The sequence below is a fragment of the Tauraco erythrolophus genome, chromosome Z, assembly GCF_009769465.1.
Source record: "Tauraco erythrolophus isolate bTauEry1 chromosome Z, bTauEry1.pri, whole genome shotgun sequence".
Taxonomy (NCBI): Eukaryota; Metazoa; Chordata; class Aves; order Musophagiformes; family Musophagidae; genus Tauraco; species Tauraco erythrolophus.
Window position 1 is genome coordinate 47572918 of NC_141496.1, and position 16969 is coordinate 47589886.

A 16969-nucleotide genomic window follows, 5' to 3' on the forward strand; every position below is an offset into this window, starting at 1 on the left:
CAAATCTGGAATGGGAAGGGGAACCCTATTTGACTCATTCACTGCGTTTGATTTTATAACTGCTGCCCTGAGTTACAAGAGGCTGATAAAATCTGTTTTAAATAAAGACCGTAAGTCCTGCAGGCTAATATTACTATTCATCTACTGCCTGCTTCCCCAGTTATTCTCCCTTCTTGAAGTTTTGTTGATAAATCAGTTGCTTTCCTGTTCATTAAAGCATGTGGCAGTCTGTTTATTTAATCAGCTCTTGGCCCATTTTCTAATTAAGGGAGATAATGTGGGCTCATTTCCTGCCATGGTGAACCTGGCAGGCCATAGGTTGTCCTCAACTACCGCATTAAAATTCAAGATTATTTGTAATGTCTGCTTTTATTTGGCAATTCCTTCCCTTCTCTCTGCCCAGTTGAAGACAAAAATGCTTTTTTTTCTGCATTTCCACACTGCTCACACCCACCCAAGTCAAGGACAGGAAGATGGAAGCAGATGGAGTTTTGTCAGTTTGCTGACATGGTGCCTCCTCAGTGCAGGTGAAACAATTTTCTGAGAGACACTGCATCTCATCAAAGTTAATAATACTTCATCATATGATGATCCTAAGGATAATTTTGTGAAGAGAGGGAATGCTGGAATGCAAGGGGAAAGCAAACACCAGCTGGAGCACGTTCCTTGCTTTCTCTGCTGCTAGACTTGGGCCACCTCCTGCACCACTCTCATCCTGATCCTTCATTTGTCTGTTTAGTGCAGGAATATTGCTAACCATCAACTGCAGTATTAAATCATTTTTGTGTTCTCTGTATTCCAAAGTAAGCAAGGATCTTGTAACGGCCTTAATATCACCTCGCTTCTTCACCGCTGAGATATCCTGTCTTGTATCTTGCTTGTGAGACATCCTCAGCATTTAACAGCTGCAGCTAACCTAGGATCACTAGTCCAGCAGGGAAGTTCTCTTTTGCAGGGCCTCCTTATATCCCTTAGGACACATTTAGATGGCACATTAAGTTCTCCTATCTAGAAAGAAACCACAGATACATTTCAAGTTAACAATATACGCCATACGCAGTGTTTTTCATTGGGCCTTGTGAACTGAGGAAAACAAGACAATCCATCTTGTCTCACTTTACAGGCTCTCCTTCAATCAACATAAACATACACATGTATCACATCTGCAGCAGCTCCAATTCCTGCAGAAGTGCACGCAAACGTCACCTTGTCACGCTTTCAGAAGTGTTTCATACCAACTACGCTATACATCTCCTTGCAATACGCCTTTATGTGGAACAACTGAAAACTTGACGAGGTCCTGGGCAGCCCTCTCTAGGTAGCAGTGCTTGGAGCAGCAATTTGGACTACATGATATCCATAGGTCCCAGCCAACCTCAGACGTTCTGTGATTCTGTGGAAATAAAAAAACCCTAGTGGTTCTAGCACTTCATCAATAAGCTGTACAGCACAGGATTTTCCAAACACTGATCCATGGAGAAATGTTGCCTTGATCCCTTTTAAAGTTGGCTAAATGCCCACAGTTTGTGCATAACTGCTTTTTGAATTGCCCCTTACTTTTCCTTCTCTGCTTACACTTTTATTTTATTTGCATTTGCAAGCAAGAGAAAAAGTGTTTCCATTTCTGCAGCCTTACTTTTGGAAGCAATTAATTTAATTGAAATCTATTTCAGTCCAAAAGGAAGTGTCTGGTTTCGTTACGCCACTAATTGTCTGAACCTCTGTCCCTCACCTCATCTGTCTCACTTAGATCCAGAGCACACTCTGGATCTAACACACTCAATACCTTCATGAACACCCACTTAAAGATTAAAAAAACCAAACAATTCACCTTTATATAGACCACTGTTTCCTTCACATGCATTCACATGACTGCTGTAAGTATCATGCTGTTACTAAGCAATGAAAAAAGACAGAACAAAATTATATGTAAAATGTACAGTACAGGAAGAAGCACAAGACAAATGAACATCTATTTGCAAATGACAGCATTTCCCACCTTGTATTTTTCCATACAAAATACACTTTTCTCTTTCTACTGAGCTTACTGAGCATCTCACAAACATTGCAGCAGATGGAATGGGTCTATGGACAAAGGCAAGAGTTCATCCCTTTAAATTGCCTGTGTTCAGCCATAGACCTTATTCCCAGAGGAAACCCACTGCAACAAGCATGGGAAAGGCTCAGTGAAGGGAGGAGGAGAATTTCCTAGAGCTTTCCCCCAGACCTCACACTTACCAAAGGTTCTAGTTCTTTGCGGTCTATGAGGTTGAGCTCTGTCACAAAGTAATAAAAATGCTTGTAACAGGTATTGACGTGGGCCTCAGCCCCCATAAGGATGATACGATCAAAGTGATGGATGTAGACGTGAACAAACACCCGAAACAGCCGGCAGAGTATCTTCTTGCAGATCTGAAGGAAGTTCTTTGGAAAGGGAACACCTGTGAATAGAGAAGGCAGGGTTGTCATGACCATCCTGTCATCCTCCCAAGACAACAGCTTTGGAGCAGAGCATGAGTTTGTAACTGCAAGCTGGGTTATGACATACTTCCTAGGCCTCCTTTCCAATACAGAATATAACTTAATGCATACATTTACCTGACCGCTAGCACCAAAGATAATCAAATACTTCAGCAATTTTAATGGATCAAAACTGACAGATACTGGTTCTTTTTCCCTGAGTAATTTAATGGAGGAATGTCCAGTATTTTAACGTTCAGAAATGTTGTTTTCACTGTCCCATTAACATCAATGGCTTTACATCCTGAGATGGCTGTTCTCCAATTGATGCACACAGAGTTCATCCTAGAAGTGATAGATATTCTCCTGCTCTCCTGCTCATCTTATTCAACAGTGACATTTCGCAGCATCAAATTTAATAATGAATTTGAAATAACTGACTGACGGACAGACCTCTTTGCTTTCACCTTCCTCACAGTTATGTGTACCAATCTGATTGCTCTTTTAATAGAAAAACTCTTAAAGAGACAGGAGCAGCTCTTCCAAAATACCTTAGCAGGAGATGCCAAAGCAGCAGCAAAAGCAACATTTTCAAGTAAACAGCCAGGCATCCAAAACGTGGCACCAATAATTCCTTCAAAACTGCCCTTCATTAAAGATTGGTCTTGTATGACATTGTGTACCACTGAGCTGCCCCAAAAAGCTGAAGGGTTCATCTCCTTCTATGATTGTGCCTCAGACATGATGACTCTTGTGTCATGCTTGAAACTTTACTTTTACTTTGCTTTGTGGCACATCCTCCTGCTTTTTTAGTTTTAGTTCATATTTTAGTCAGATTTGAACAACAAGAAAAAAGTTTATTATTTGCAAAAAGAAGATGGAAATAATAAATTAACACTGTTGCAAGCTTTCTAGTTTTCAAATTTTGGTCTCCTGTTAAATATTGCTCAGCACTTGAATTGACCACTTGAGTGGTGAATTAATGGACAAATCGCCCAGTTTCACTGAGGAGGATGTGAGGACATACAGTAAGAATTTCCATATCAAAACCAGATTTTCGATTACAGGTTACACAACTTATTGACTATGGCTATAACCAGTCTGAGTCCCATCAACAGAAACTTGTGCCTTATTTTGCACTCCCTGACAAAGGAGGTGTCAGTGTATACCCACTGTGGATGTGAACACTGCTGTGTGACTTAGCATGTCAGTGGGGAAGCACATCAGCATGCAGAAGTGTCCTGCTCAGTTTATCCCTGCCTCTACATTTGCCATCGCTGAAGTGCAGATAATGTGGGAAAGTGTCTCAGTTTTTTTTGGCCTGCATCGAGCTCATCAGAGGCAAGTCCTTTATAATTTCAAATAGCTTTAGAGATGCAATGCAGCCCTTCTTACTCCTGATGTGCAAACTGGGGACCAGAGAAACAGCCACATCTATCAAAGCACAACTACTTTATCTCCTTAAGAAATGTTTGCTTTTTGTTGTCCCATTCATCTCAGTGCTGAAGCTAATATTGAGGATCACAGAGGAGGAGGCCTAAATGCTCAAGCCATGAACTGAGATATCGCTAAACTACGGAAATGATAGTATATACAGATGTCTTGACACTATTTGAATCAAAACTCCATGCAATTAGCCAAACACCTGGCTTATAACAAACGACTGTTGTTATTTCCAAGGGCAAAATAAATACAATCTATCAAAAAACATAACAGAAACCTGAGTTAGTTGCTTATTAACCAGGGGATCACATTTCAGCCATCAAAGCATGGCTAAATTCAGGAATGATTACAGCAGCAGACTGCTTTACATTTTTTGTAAAAGCTACACAAACCAGAATTTTAAAAATATACCCAAGAAAATGTTAAGTCTTAAAAAAGGGGAAATGCAATAGCTGGTAATTGTCACTGCAAGCTGGTTCACTGAAGTGAGAGATGAATTCTTGAAAGCACTATATTTTCTGATCCAGAACAGGGATATCCCAAAACAGAGAGTCTCATCTTCCGTGGGCTGACATATGATTGTTACCAAAGAACATCACTGTAACGAAGAAACTCATACTTCTGTATTAACTGACCAAAACAAGCTGAACAAACCAAGCTGACAAATCCTTTAACTTCTCTGCAGCCCGTGTTCCCACTCAACAGTTACAGGCAGTAAATGCAAAGGCCGTAGCGCACTGTTTCTGCTGCAAGGGAGGACTTTCACCTGACAGCCTTTTAGATGTGTTAGGTAGTCATTTTGAGGACACGTAAACAACACATGGAAAAAAAATAGCTGGTGCAGAACAGCCTGGGGTGCATAATAAACTTGCAATGTTCCCATGCTTCTCATGTGCATTAAATTTTCAGACAGGCTGTGTAGTTTCATTTGCTATTGTGGAACTTCTCTAATTTTGCAAACCTACCTCCATTTCATTTACTTTAAATAAACAGTGAAACATTGCTGCTATCACAGATTTATCACCCAGGTACAGCAGAATCCATAATGGTTCTTTGCCTCCTCTGTCCTTCCTGCAAAACCAGTTTACAAACTGACACGGTGTCATAAACAGTTAAAAAGTGACTCCTTGTACCACTGAAAGCAATTGGTAGCTGTGCAGTGGGCTAGATTCCTCAGCCTTGGGGAGACTGCCAGCCTGTCTGTCCCTGGAGTACAGAGGAGGCTCAGAGTCATCCTCAAGATACAGGTAGAACATACGGAAGTGGCTGCAGTGCTAGTTTAAGCTTACTTTCTGCTGCTCTTTGAGTCCAAAATTAGACAAAAGGATGATAGAAATGCAGTCTCAAAGGCAAAAAAAAATCCAATACAACAGAACAGATTCTGATCTTGGTTACTGTAGAATGAATTCAAAGTAATGCTATCAAAATTTAGAAAATCAGAGTGAAATGAATCTAGATTTACATTCTGAGGTCAGAATTTGGCCTAATGTTTTGTTCCCACTGCAACTGCTATGGTTATAAATAAACCAACCACAATAATTATGAGTGGCTCTTGGGAATGGATTAGCTTAGATTTAGATCCTTGACTTGTTAAGGAATCTGTTCTCTGTCCTTAAGCTCAGCCACAGCAGCCTTTGCTTTCTCCCCCTCCCAGCCCTCATTTAACATGGAGTCCAGGTTTAATAATTTCTTTCCTGGAACTTCGTAATTAAAAAAGGGGAGGAAGAGTAAGAAAAAAAACCACAACAACAAACAAATCCGCCAAAAGTCCAAATGTTTATTTAAACTTTGGATTCTTTTTAACAGTGAAAAAAACTTCCAAGAAGAAAGATGACTGTCTTACTATCTGCAAGGTGATACTATAAAGAGAAAGAATGTAAAACCATCAAATTAGATTGCTGAGTTATGGATATTAAAATGCAAAGAAATACAAAGATGACACTGAAATTTTTGAGATAGCTGCTACTCGCTGAGAAAAGTATTTCTGGATGAGTGAACTGGCAGCCTTGATTCATCTGTAGGCTGAGCCCCAGTGCTGCCATATGAAAAGAAAGTAACAGGAAAGTCGTCTTTGTTAACCTGGTGCTCAAAACCCCAGAGCTCCCCGTTATGTCCCAAGAACATGTAAGCAGCTTTCAAACGTCACAGTCGCACAGTAGAAGCTCCTTTAACTCAGGGTTATAAATACAATTGAGAAACCATTCAGTGGTGGGTGGATAGGCACGGTATAACCAGTAACAAACAGCCGGCATGACTGTACCCACACCTCTCTGGAGTGTGCGCTGTACTTGCCAGGGCTGTACTAACAGAGGGTCTCCTCCTGCAGAACAGCTGCTCTCGTACACCCTGGGGACAGGTGTGCCACAGCAGCACAGGGGAACAGTCGCCTCCCCTGCGCTCCAGCCTCCCCGTGCTCCCTTGACCTTTTCGCTTCTGTTGACTTGCTAGAAAAGCATATTCCTAACACGAGGACTCTCCACGGCTTCCAAAACTCAACTGCCTGATCCATTTATCGAGTTCTTTTCCATCAGAAAATGGAGAAGTTTTCCCCTTCTTTTTGAAAACAGCCTTACACTCGCAGCTCTCTATAGGCTATAGGCTTCATTCCTTTCACGTTCATAATTGGCTATGAGGTGATCTGCTCCTGGGCTGAAGTGAGGAGCCCAGATTAAATCTGTCCATCACCAAATGGACAAATAGCACAGTGCTAACAAAGTGAGTCATGCTGTTAATTTGTTGTCTTATTTCTTTGAGTAATACACATACACGACAACTGCAGACAGCGTCATGGCCCTTCTTTCATGACACTCAGTATTACGACTTGCTATCTGCTCAAAAAGCTGGTCACACTAACATGGAAAAGTATGCTGACCATTTGGTGCAGTGATTACCACTAAGTTAAAGGTCTGTATGTTTTAATGCTATGAGGAAGGTCCCCATTTAAACCCTGCTGATACAAAATCTGTTCTTTGTATGATGCAAAAAAATGGTGGGATAAGACAGAGAGACTAAAAGCTAAAGAAATTAAATTAGGTGGGGATAAAGGAGGGTAACCAAAGGTCTGAGATGAATGCAAAAGGCAAAAAGCCTGTCTCATTTGATACATGACAATCTTGAATCTGCTTACTTCAATATGTATCACAACCTCCCCTAAAGTAGGTCAGTTCATAGAATCATAGAATGGTTAGAGTTGGAAGGGACCTCAAAGATCATCTAGTTTCAACCCTCCTGCCACAGGCAGGGACACTCTCCACTACACCAGGTTGCTCAAAGCCTCATCCAACCTGGCCTTGAAAACTTCCAGGGATGGGGCAGCTACAACTTCTCTGGGCAACCTGTTCCAATGCCTCACCACCCTCAGAATGAAAAATTTCTTCCTTAAATCCAATCTAAATCTGCCCTCTTTCAGTTTAAAACCATTGCCCCTTGTCTTATCACTACATACCCTTGTAAAAAGTCCCTCTCCCGCTTTCCTGTAGGCCCCCTGTAAGTACTGGAAGGCTGCAATAAGATCACCCCGGAGCCTTCTCTTCTCCAGGCTGAACAGCCCCAACTTTCTCAGCCAGTCTTCACAGGAGAGGGGCTCCAGCCCTCGGATCATCTTCGTGGCCCTCCTCTGGACTTGCTCCAACAGTTCCATGTCCTTCTTGTGTTGGGGACTCCAGAGCTGAATGCAGTATTCCAGGTGGGGTCTCACCAGAGCAGAGTAGAGGGGCAGAATCCCCTCCCTCGACCTGCTGGCCACGCTTCTTTGGATGCAGCCCAGGACATGGTTGGCTTTCTGGACTGCCAGCGTGCACATTGCCAGCTCGTGTTGAGCTTCTCATCCACCAGCATTCCCAAGTCCTTTTCCTCAGGGCTGCTCTCAATCCATTCCCTGCCCAGCTGGTACTTGTGCTTGTGCTTGCCTCAACCCACGTGCAGGACCTTGTATTTGGCCTTGTTGAACTTCATGAGGTTCTCACAGGCCCACCTCTCCAGCCTGTGAAGGTCCCTCTGGATGGCATCCCTTCCCTCCAGCGTGTCCACAACACCACACAACTTGGTGTCATCTGCAAACTTGCTGAAGGTGCACTCGATCCCACTGTCCATCTCAACGACAAAGATGTTAAATAGCACTGGCCCCAGTACTGACTCCTGAGGAACACCACTCGTCACTGGCCTCCACCTGGACATCGAACCACTGACCACAACTCAGGTTGCACAGGTTAGAGAAAAAACAGAAGAAAAGTCATGATACAGTTTGTCTTTGTTGCTTGAATCATTATCTCTAGGCAAAGGTCAGAAAGTGTATGGTCCCAGAAAGTTGATGCTGGGAACTAGAGAAAACAACTAAGACTTTTTGCCTGTAATGTTACGTGTGGTTCTCGGCTGGCTCATGTTCCTGCCTGTAACATGCAATGAAAATGCAGACTCCCCAGTTAAATCTTCTGTGATGCCACACACATGAGCATTTTTAACCTTCTGTATTTGTGTGGTTTGAAGCCTTGCTTTACTCAAGGGAAGCTGGTAAGCCCTTTGGCAATTGTGCACAGAAATTTTGCAGCACATTTTAAAATCCTTTTACAGGCCACAGTCGTAATTCATTCTTTTTTAAAAACACACACATGGGAAAAAAGAGAGACTCCTTTCTGCATTGGCAAAAGCATTGAAACTATACTATTGCAAAAGCATCTTAAAAACATACCAACCTGGTAAAGTAAGAATTTTCTTCCAGTTTTATAGTAAGGAGCAAAACAGTGTTACCAGAAACTAGCAATCTGGAGAAGGCATCTGAATCAAAACCTTCCTCCCCGCCTCTCTCCATATGTTCCTTCTCCTATCCCTGTACCAAGTACAAACGTTTGCAAAAGACGCTCTCAGCTACTGCTGGAAGGTTTGCTGCAAAAACACCTATTCTAATCCAAGCAGATGTTAAATGTTATCTCAGTGTGCTAGTCAAGGAATTGTCTGTCTCAAGGGCCAATGAAAACAATGTCAGTTTTGCTGCACTTTGATCCTCACACAAATAAGCAGACAGCTGCAAAACATCAGGAATAAATTAGACTACCATGTACCTACATCCTCCTAACACTGCCCTCTTTTCTGCTCACATATGAGAGCGAGCAGAAGAAAGGAAAACACCTTTGAGATTATACAGCTTTCTGAGCAAAATGATGTCCTTTTATCTTTTTAAGCAGAACTGCCTCTAACACTGTTACGCTTCAGTGCACAAATCAGCAGGCAGGCCCACTCTCAGATCTTCAGCCAAGGTAGTTACGGGCTGTTCTGAGGAGAACTCTAAAACAGAACAGGGTACAGAGCAGAAAATTGTTTGAGGCTTTGCACTACTTGAACATCCACAACAGCTCTCCCTGATGCTGTATATCAAGAAATAGGTGATGGCACTAAATTTTGCCATTTAATTAACAATTTCATCAGAAGAGGTGTCTTATAGTGCAAATACTGTGAAACACAAGTATGCAAAGCACCTGAATTGACTCTCCCTGAAAACAGAGGACCGAGGGATCCAAATCCTTGTGCTACATAAGGCAGATTCCTTGGATTTTAAGCAAATTTACAATGGCTGTTCTTCACTACAATCTGACTTCTCTGTTACTTCTCACTTCTGCTTCTGCTGCTACAGAGGAACACTGGAATGCCAGAGAGCAGAGCACTCTTGCTGCCTGAACTAAGCAAGGCCAGTTTTACCCCAGATAATAATCAGGCTGATAAACCCATTAGAATAGAACTGTACGTCTTCAATGCAATGAGAACACTGAATGCCATAAAAAGCTGCAGAGTCATGGTTGTGTGACAGTGTAATTCATCTGCCCTGGAAGATCCATCTCCACCATAGTAACTAAATGCGATCTGTTAAAGCATGGCATTTGGACAACTTTATTTGGCATTAATATATACCTAGTCTAAAATAGGCTTGGAGGTCCATTAGAATAATTTAGAGCGCTCTCTGCCTTAGCAGAAAATATAGTATGAGTGAACAAAATGCAGCCTCTTCTGAGACAGAAAATATAGCAGCCATTTGGAAGTATAACAGCTTAGGATGGGAAAATAAAGTTTATTTGCCCGATGAGTGAATGTAAGGAAAAAGTATGTATGGACACTGGGGCCTGGCCGAGATATCAATGGAAAAACTATCCTCCCCACCTGGCAGCTGTTTGCTAATAGCATTGTTCCTACAATACTTACCACAGCCTGCCAATTTCTGGGTAATTACATGTTTTCGGCTTTCCATGCTGAGTGTACCACTGGCCAGTATGGCTTTTATTTTTGTTATCAACTTCTGATGTCTTCAGGAAACGAACATTCTGGTTCCCCATTAATTTCACTGGAAGAAACGTGATGTTCTAAGGGCCCCTTTCCAGCTTACTGATGCAGCAAGATGCAGCAATGTGAAACATTATCAGAAGCAGCACAGTCTTGAAGATGCACTCAGAATCAGACAAAACAGCCTCCTGTCCCCAAGAACAGATGTTCCAGCAGTTAACTGAAAAACAGAGGCCTTACATCTGCCAAAATTCATGGCATGACATTAACAAGTAACTGTAGTTGAAAGGTTAGTATCACAAAAGAAACAGATCTGCAGATGACTACTGTGCTAAATTCCTTTTCAGCGAGCCATCGGAAGAAACATTCGGGCAGTTCTAAGATCACAGTCCTTATGTCTCCTAATGTAAGTAATTTTCTAGCCCTTTGCTATCTGTGCTGACTTAGAAATCTTGCATGTGTATAAAAATATCCTCAGTGCATAGCCATAGTTTCTTGGAGAGGTGATTTAGTTAAATAAGTTGTTTTTCCCTCCAGTAAAATGTAGCTCTTTCATGAGATACAGAAAGGCAATTACATAGCAGGGTGCAAGGGAAGTTTAGTGGAAGATTGAAAGTTCTGATACAGAAAACCAAGAACAAAAAAAAAAAAACCAAGAACAGAATCCTGGTCCTTGACTTTTCTTGCGTTAATCCTGATTTACAACACTGCAGCCTGGAATAAAGTCCAGTGTCCTGGGAGACAATTCTGAAGGCAGACAAGCAAGAGCCATGGGGGGCTTTAAAATTTGCTTTTACATGTTGAACTATTTCTGCTTTTATAATATCTGATCTGGGGATAACACAACAGATGCTTCTCACTACTCTGTTTTTACAACTGTTTAAGGGTTGTAAAATTGAATGAACCCATCAGCTGAAGAAAAAAGAGCCGAGCAACCCCCTTCCAGCACACTTAAACACTCTCAAACATCAGAGCGCTAAGCCAGATTCACTCTTCAGAAGTCTGTAACTGCAACCTGAGCTACTCTGTCTTCAGTTGCTGCCAATCCGTGGCCCTTGCTTAACCAAGCACCTCCCCAAGTACCCGAGGTTTTGCTTCCCTTGTCTCCTCAGAACTGTCTTACTGGGAGACGTCAGTCCCTCCTTCCCATGTAAACACTAATTGATGTTCAAACACTAACAGGATATCCACCTTTCCTCTGAGGAACGCTCAGCACGTGCCTGGTATGCTTTGGTTGCATCAGGTTCAGAACCAAAGGCAGCGGTGACTTTTCATTTCAGAGAAGAGCCAGAGAAGCTAGTGTTGTCTGTCTTCTATGTATCGCTCTTTTTTTTTGGTGGTATTTCCAGAGCTAAGGACACTCAAATGTCTTTCTACTGTTTTGCAGGGAAGTACGTTTACCAATAGAAAACTGATGAACCTGGGCAGCTACACTCTTCATGCCATCTTGAAGCCACTGTGCTGAAAGGAAGAGAAGACTTGTAATGCCAGAAGGCAGCAGAAGACATAGCATGGCTCTATAGCCCAGTCAGTAAAGTCCTGCTCCTGGAAGTGCTCTTGCATTTTGCAGTAACATATTCATTTCATAAAAGGAAATCTATTTCAAGTCATTCTGGAATAGGAACCCCAGTACAGGGGACTTCATGCTCACAGATGACAGCACTTTCCAAGAGATTTCCCGTTATGTCAGCAGGCACGCGCGTGCACCTGAATCCACACATGCAAACACACCCACAGGCGCTCATACTATGAAGCCTGCGTAAAAGCTATCGTTGACTGACAGGTTTTGGATCCAGTGTAATTCCAAAACAGGAACTAAAGTAATACGAAGAGGATTTGAATATTTCGATTGCATATGCCCCTATAAGACTATCTTTACTATTAAAGTGTATGCCAATGACAAGACAATTGGATTTACAAGGTACTTAAAGCCTACTATTGCCCAGGCAAATGAGCTACTATAATTTAAATGGATCCTTCCAATATGTCACGAATAGATAAGATCTGTCTCCTCAGATGCCTAAGGCTCCATCTGGTACCTGGAAATCAAAAGAAGCTTTACCACTATTTTCATTGAAAACGAGTCTGGAAAATCAATGAGCAAGAGTATCCTGCTGTTTCTTTTAAAGCACATGAAGCTAAGCAGCATAAAATTGATTTAACATCACAAACAAAGGACAATTACAGAAACAATTTCGGAAGTTGCATTAACTTGACCTTAGTCAACTACTTTTGCAAGATTCATGTGCTCATAAAAATTTTGAATGAAAATAAGTAAAAAAAAAATCAAATGCACTACAGGATGAAAAGTTTTCAAAGAGAAGAAACGAAAGGAGTATTTTAAAACCTAACTGGTCAAAAATAAGTTGATTTGCTCTATTATCAAATTCAGCTGAGAAAGGGAGGCATCCTGATTTCACTAGAGTAAAATTTTCTCTTTTAACAGATCTTTCACAGGGTTAATACACTCTGAATCCTTCCGTAACTCAGCATCCAGCATCCAATTCCCACTCACTAAAGCTTGGAATATCAAAGATTTTTGACAGCCTCGAACACCACCTTTAGAAGAAACACCTCAGGCACCACTAGTCATGGGTAACATCATCTTATCAATCAATATGCCTGATTAAGCCCAGTACTGTAGGTACTGTAGGTACTGGTCTTAATCAACTATTATATAAAGAACATTTCTACATTGCAACAGCTTCAGTTGCATGAACTCTTTTTTGAGTTTTGAAAACTACCTGTAAACATCTTGTGTTATTCCATTTAATGCCTACTGAATGTCACAGAACTGAAAGGGAAATAAGGCAAAGATTATTTTAGCTTAATATCTTCTTATAGAAGCTAGAAGCTAGTTCTGCAAGAATTACTTTTATTTCATTCACAAGAAGAATAAGAAAACACGCATTAGGCCTTAATTTTCATAAATGAAAAGCTTAAAGAAATTCAAACAGAATTATAAAATGTTTCTTTAGGGTGTCTGATTACCATACAAATTAATAAAATACGTTTTTACGTATGCCAGAAAAACAATCTATACCTCCAGTCCACTCCTCAGACGCACAACATACCATTTACACTTCTGCCTTTCTTTTATATCTGGAATTGAAATACCGGTCAGATCCCCACATTGATTTTATTATGCAGGGACAATGTAACTGAAGGTGGGATTTACAGGGATTTTTTTGTTGTTTTTAGCTCAGCTTTAGAATCTACAGTAAGACTAAGTGCTCTTATACTGGCAAGGGTGATTATTCCACTTCAGTAACAGAGCGAAACATATACTTTTAAGTTTCTTGCTGAAGAGACTGCTTTATCCATGTATTTAAAATTAATCATGTGAGGAGCAAACATTCATTTACCTTCACGTTTAATGTTTTAATGTCTATATGTTTTTATCTATAGGTTTAACTTAAGTTTACATGTTCTCTGCCACTGCTCGTATGGTGTATAACATCAATCACCTTTTAAGTCTACAGGCAGGTATATGGTGGCACTGTAACTAACATAGCCTGAAAGCTGAGACACTGAAGGACAGATGAAACTTGTGTGTAAAACCCGACAGAGAACTGGCAGCTTTATGTATCCGGACACTTAAAATTTACTGTCTATAAAGAAAGATGATGAATGAATGTGCCCTTGGCTCAGCACTTCTCCCTAAGCATTCCTGAAGAGGAGGCACACAGTAGCACAGGTGCTAGTGGCCACCTCTCTTGTGCTGGCAGGCTTTGAGTCTGTGTGTTTACGCCGTGAGCACCAATGAACTGTGTGAGACACAAGCACCTACTTCTTAGACAGTGCTGCCAAAGACAAATGAACTGCTCGCACCTGGAGTGAAGTCAGCTGTGCATTACTGAAAAAGGACTACCAAGAAACTGATGGGGAGCTTCAAACTGCTAGAGTCCCATTACTCTGATACACGGTTACTAGCAGAGTTCTGACAGGTCAGCGTGCAGGCAGGTGAGGACAGACTTTCAAAAGGGTTTCGCTTTTGTATTTTGAAAAGTCCCTGCAGGTGCTGGTCTTAAGCTGGTTCTTCCATGGAACAAAAAACATTAATAGATCACAAAGAAAATGGATTTCTTATTTCCTCCGAGTCACAAAAGAACTGTTTATATTTTTAATTCCTAAAATACTGAGGATGGCTTTAATACTAGTCCCTCAAATCCTCTGTTCACTCTCAGGATTTCCAGTTCAGTGTGTCTTAAAACATTAGATTTTCATTACAGTGAGCAGGCCAGCCTGCTAACTTACCTTTTAGTGATGTTCCAGGAAGCTGAATGTTATGGAAATAATGTCTAATGGGGTACAATTTGTTAGGAGCATACTGGAGAACTCTACCTGTGACAGAAGATACAGAGAAGCTCTAGAGTTCACATGCTCAAGGCATTGTGCCTTTTTCTTTCCTCCTGTATCAGAGATAAACGCAGCAGTAGCTATGATTCTGCTGACAGCAACAGCTTAACATGGCCATGCAAGCGAGACTGTTCAAAGAATGATGGCAATAAACTCATACATTTTCACAGCAAGGAGTCCATCGCTAGTAACGGTAACAAGATAAAACTGATGGTCGGCAAAGACCAACTACTTGATTTTGTCACTTGGATCATGTAGTTCTGCCAGGACAAGAGCAAAACACTGAGCAAAACATTTAATTTTTAATAATAGCATAGTATGCACTGTTGGTGCACCGCAAGAGGCTACTGCAGGAGAAGCGGAAGCATGGGAAGTTATCTAGTGATGTGTTGTTACAGGTCTACAGTTTCAACACAGTGCCTTCATCTGCAAATACACATAGGCTCGCTGAACCTCAAAAGCAGATGTCTACAAACACTAACTAAACAACTGTGGACTTTGACAATATTTTCTTTAGGCAAGTGGTTATTCGTGCATGCCCTGAAATCTGGCAGATTCATCTATTACATTCAAGAATTATCACACGACTCTGAGGAAAACAGAAAGTATTGAGAAGGCTTTGCAGCCCACCCCTCAGATTCAACATGGACCTGTGCTGGAAAATACAATGACATTCAAATAAAAATTATTGCAGACTGTGTTCAAAAAATCCTGCAACAAACATGCTATATTGAGGGTAAGATCCTGGGCAGAAGAGAAGTGGCAAGAAGACATGACTGTTATATTCCATTTGGCCATAACAGACTGATAATACAGTGTAGTGTTGTTCAATATGCAGGGCACAGAACTTCACACATTAATTTCTGCATCAAGTCATACTTTCTTGATATACCATGGTTAGGAATCCACTCATTGTTTCTGTCGTGGTTTTAGGCTGATCCAGCAACTAAAACTCACACAGTCTCTCCTTCTCCAATAAAGTAGAGAGGAGAGGGAAAAAAAAAACAAAAGGACTGAGGGTTGAGGCAAGAACAGAGGGAGCACCCACCAACCATGGTCCTGGGCAAAACAGGCAGCGCTTTTCTCAAAGCAAAACAGTTTATTAATGATTACTTAGAAGGACAAAGGGAAATAAAAACCGATTACTTGAGAGGACAGAAAGAAACAAAACCAGATCTTAAAACCGACACCTTCCCCCCCCCCACCTTCCTTTTCCTCCCGGCTCTACCTCCTCCCCCCAGCAGCACAGGGGGCAGGGACTGGGGGAGTGCAGGTCAGTTCATTCCGTGCTGTTACTGCTGCTTCTTTCTTAAAGGAGAAGGAGTCCTTACACCCTTTTCCCCTGCTCCAATGGATCCCCTACCCACGAGGAAAAATCCACAAATTTCTCCAACGTGAGTCCAGCCCACTGGAAACAATCCTTCCCCACAGATTGCTCCGGTGTGGGCTATACCACAGTCTCGGGTACTTAGGGAGCTGTAGCCACTCGCTCCGGCGTGGGTCGTCACGAAGACTCCAGATGCCTTTCTGCCTTGCCGTGCCCCCAACACGACCATCCTCGGGCTCAGGCATCTTCTCCCCACGGGCTGCGAGTGGGTCGCTGCTCCACCGAGGCCGTCCTGGTTGCAGGGGGGCAGCCTGCTATCTCACCATCAGCCGCAGGGGAAACTCGGCTCCGGCACACCTCCTCCCGCTCCATCCTCACTGACCTGCTGTCGATGCAGCTGTTTCTCTCAGATCTCAGTCCTCTCCAGGTGAACTCAGCCCAGTGGGCACCCTGGGAGTGGGGTGCCCCCGAGTTCCCCAGCTGGCTCCGCCGCCGCCATTCTCCGTGGGCGGCGCCGGCCCGACGCAGGCAGCCGCCCGGCCGGGAGCCAGGGAGCGGGGGCAGTGCCCTCCTCCCTTCTCTGGTCGATCCTGGGCGAAGCACCTTTTCCGGTTCCCTTGTCCTGACTTAAATAGGGCAGTTCGCAGAGGCGCCCTATTGGCTCAACCCCGAGGGGGATGGCAGTCTGATCCGGTGGCCAGAACTAAGCCTAACCCGGATCCAAAACCAGGGAGGTCGCAGGGAGCAAAATCCCTCTCCTGCCACCAGAACCACCCCCCCCTCCACATCAAACCATGACATTCCACCCCTCGCCTCTGCGAATTCCATATTTAGGCACAACTTTAGTTACAGAAAGAGAACACAGAGTTACAGAAAAAGAACACAGTATCAACAACAACATCGAAGAAGAAGAAGAACACACATTTTACAAACAATCCACCCCTTGTCCCTTCACCAGTCACAACAATCAAAGTTTCCCAAGGTCCTTCTGTTTTTCAGCACTGTGAAGTCCATGTTTTGCCCGTTACCTCTCCCAGTCACTATTCTTATCTCAAATTCCTCGAGCCCCACGTTGGGCGCCAAAAAGGACTGTCGTGGTTTTAGGCTGATCCA

General features: G+C 42.5%; 1 protein-coding gene across 1 annotated transcript in view; it reads right to left on the reverse strand.

Moving 5' to 3' along the window:
* Positions 1–1243: 1243 nt before the first annotated feature.
* MOB3B (MOB kinase activator 3B) overlaps positions 1244–16969 on the reverse strand; it is a 47768-nt gene continuing 32042 nt past the window's right edge. Inside the window, exons 2-3 of the mRNA XM_086629366.1 lie at positions 2239–2441; positions 1244–1393 (exon numbers count right to left, since the gene is read on the reverse strand). Of these exons, the coding sequence (XP_086485492.1) occupies positions 1244–1393; positions 2239–2441 (353 nt within the window). The remainder of the gene's footprint in view (positions 1394–2238; positions 2442–16969) is intronic.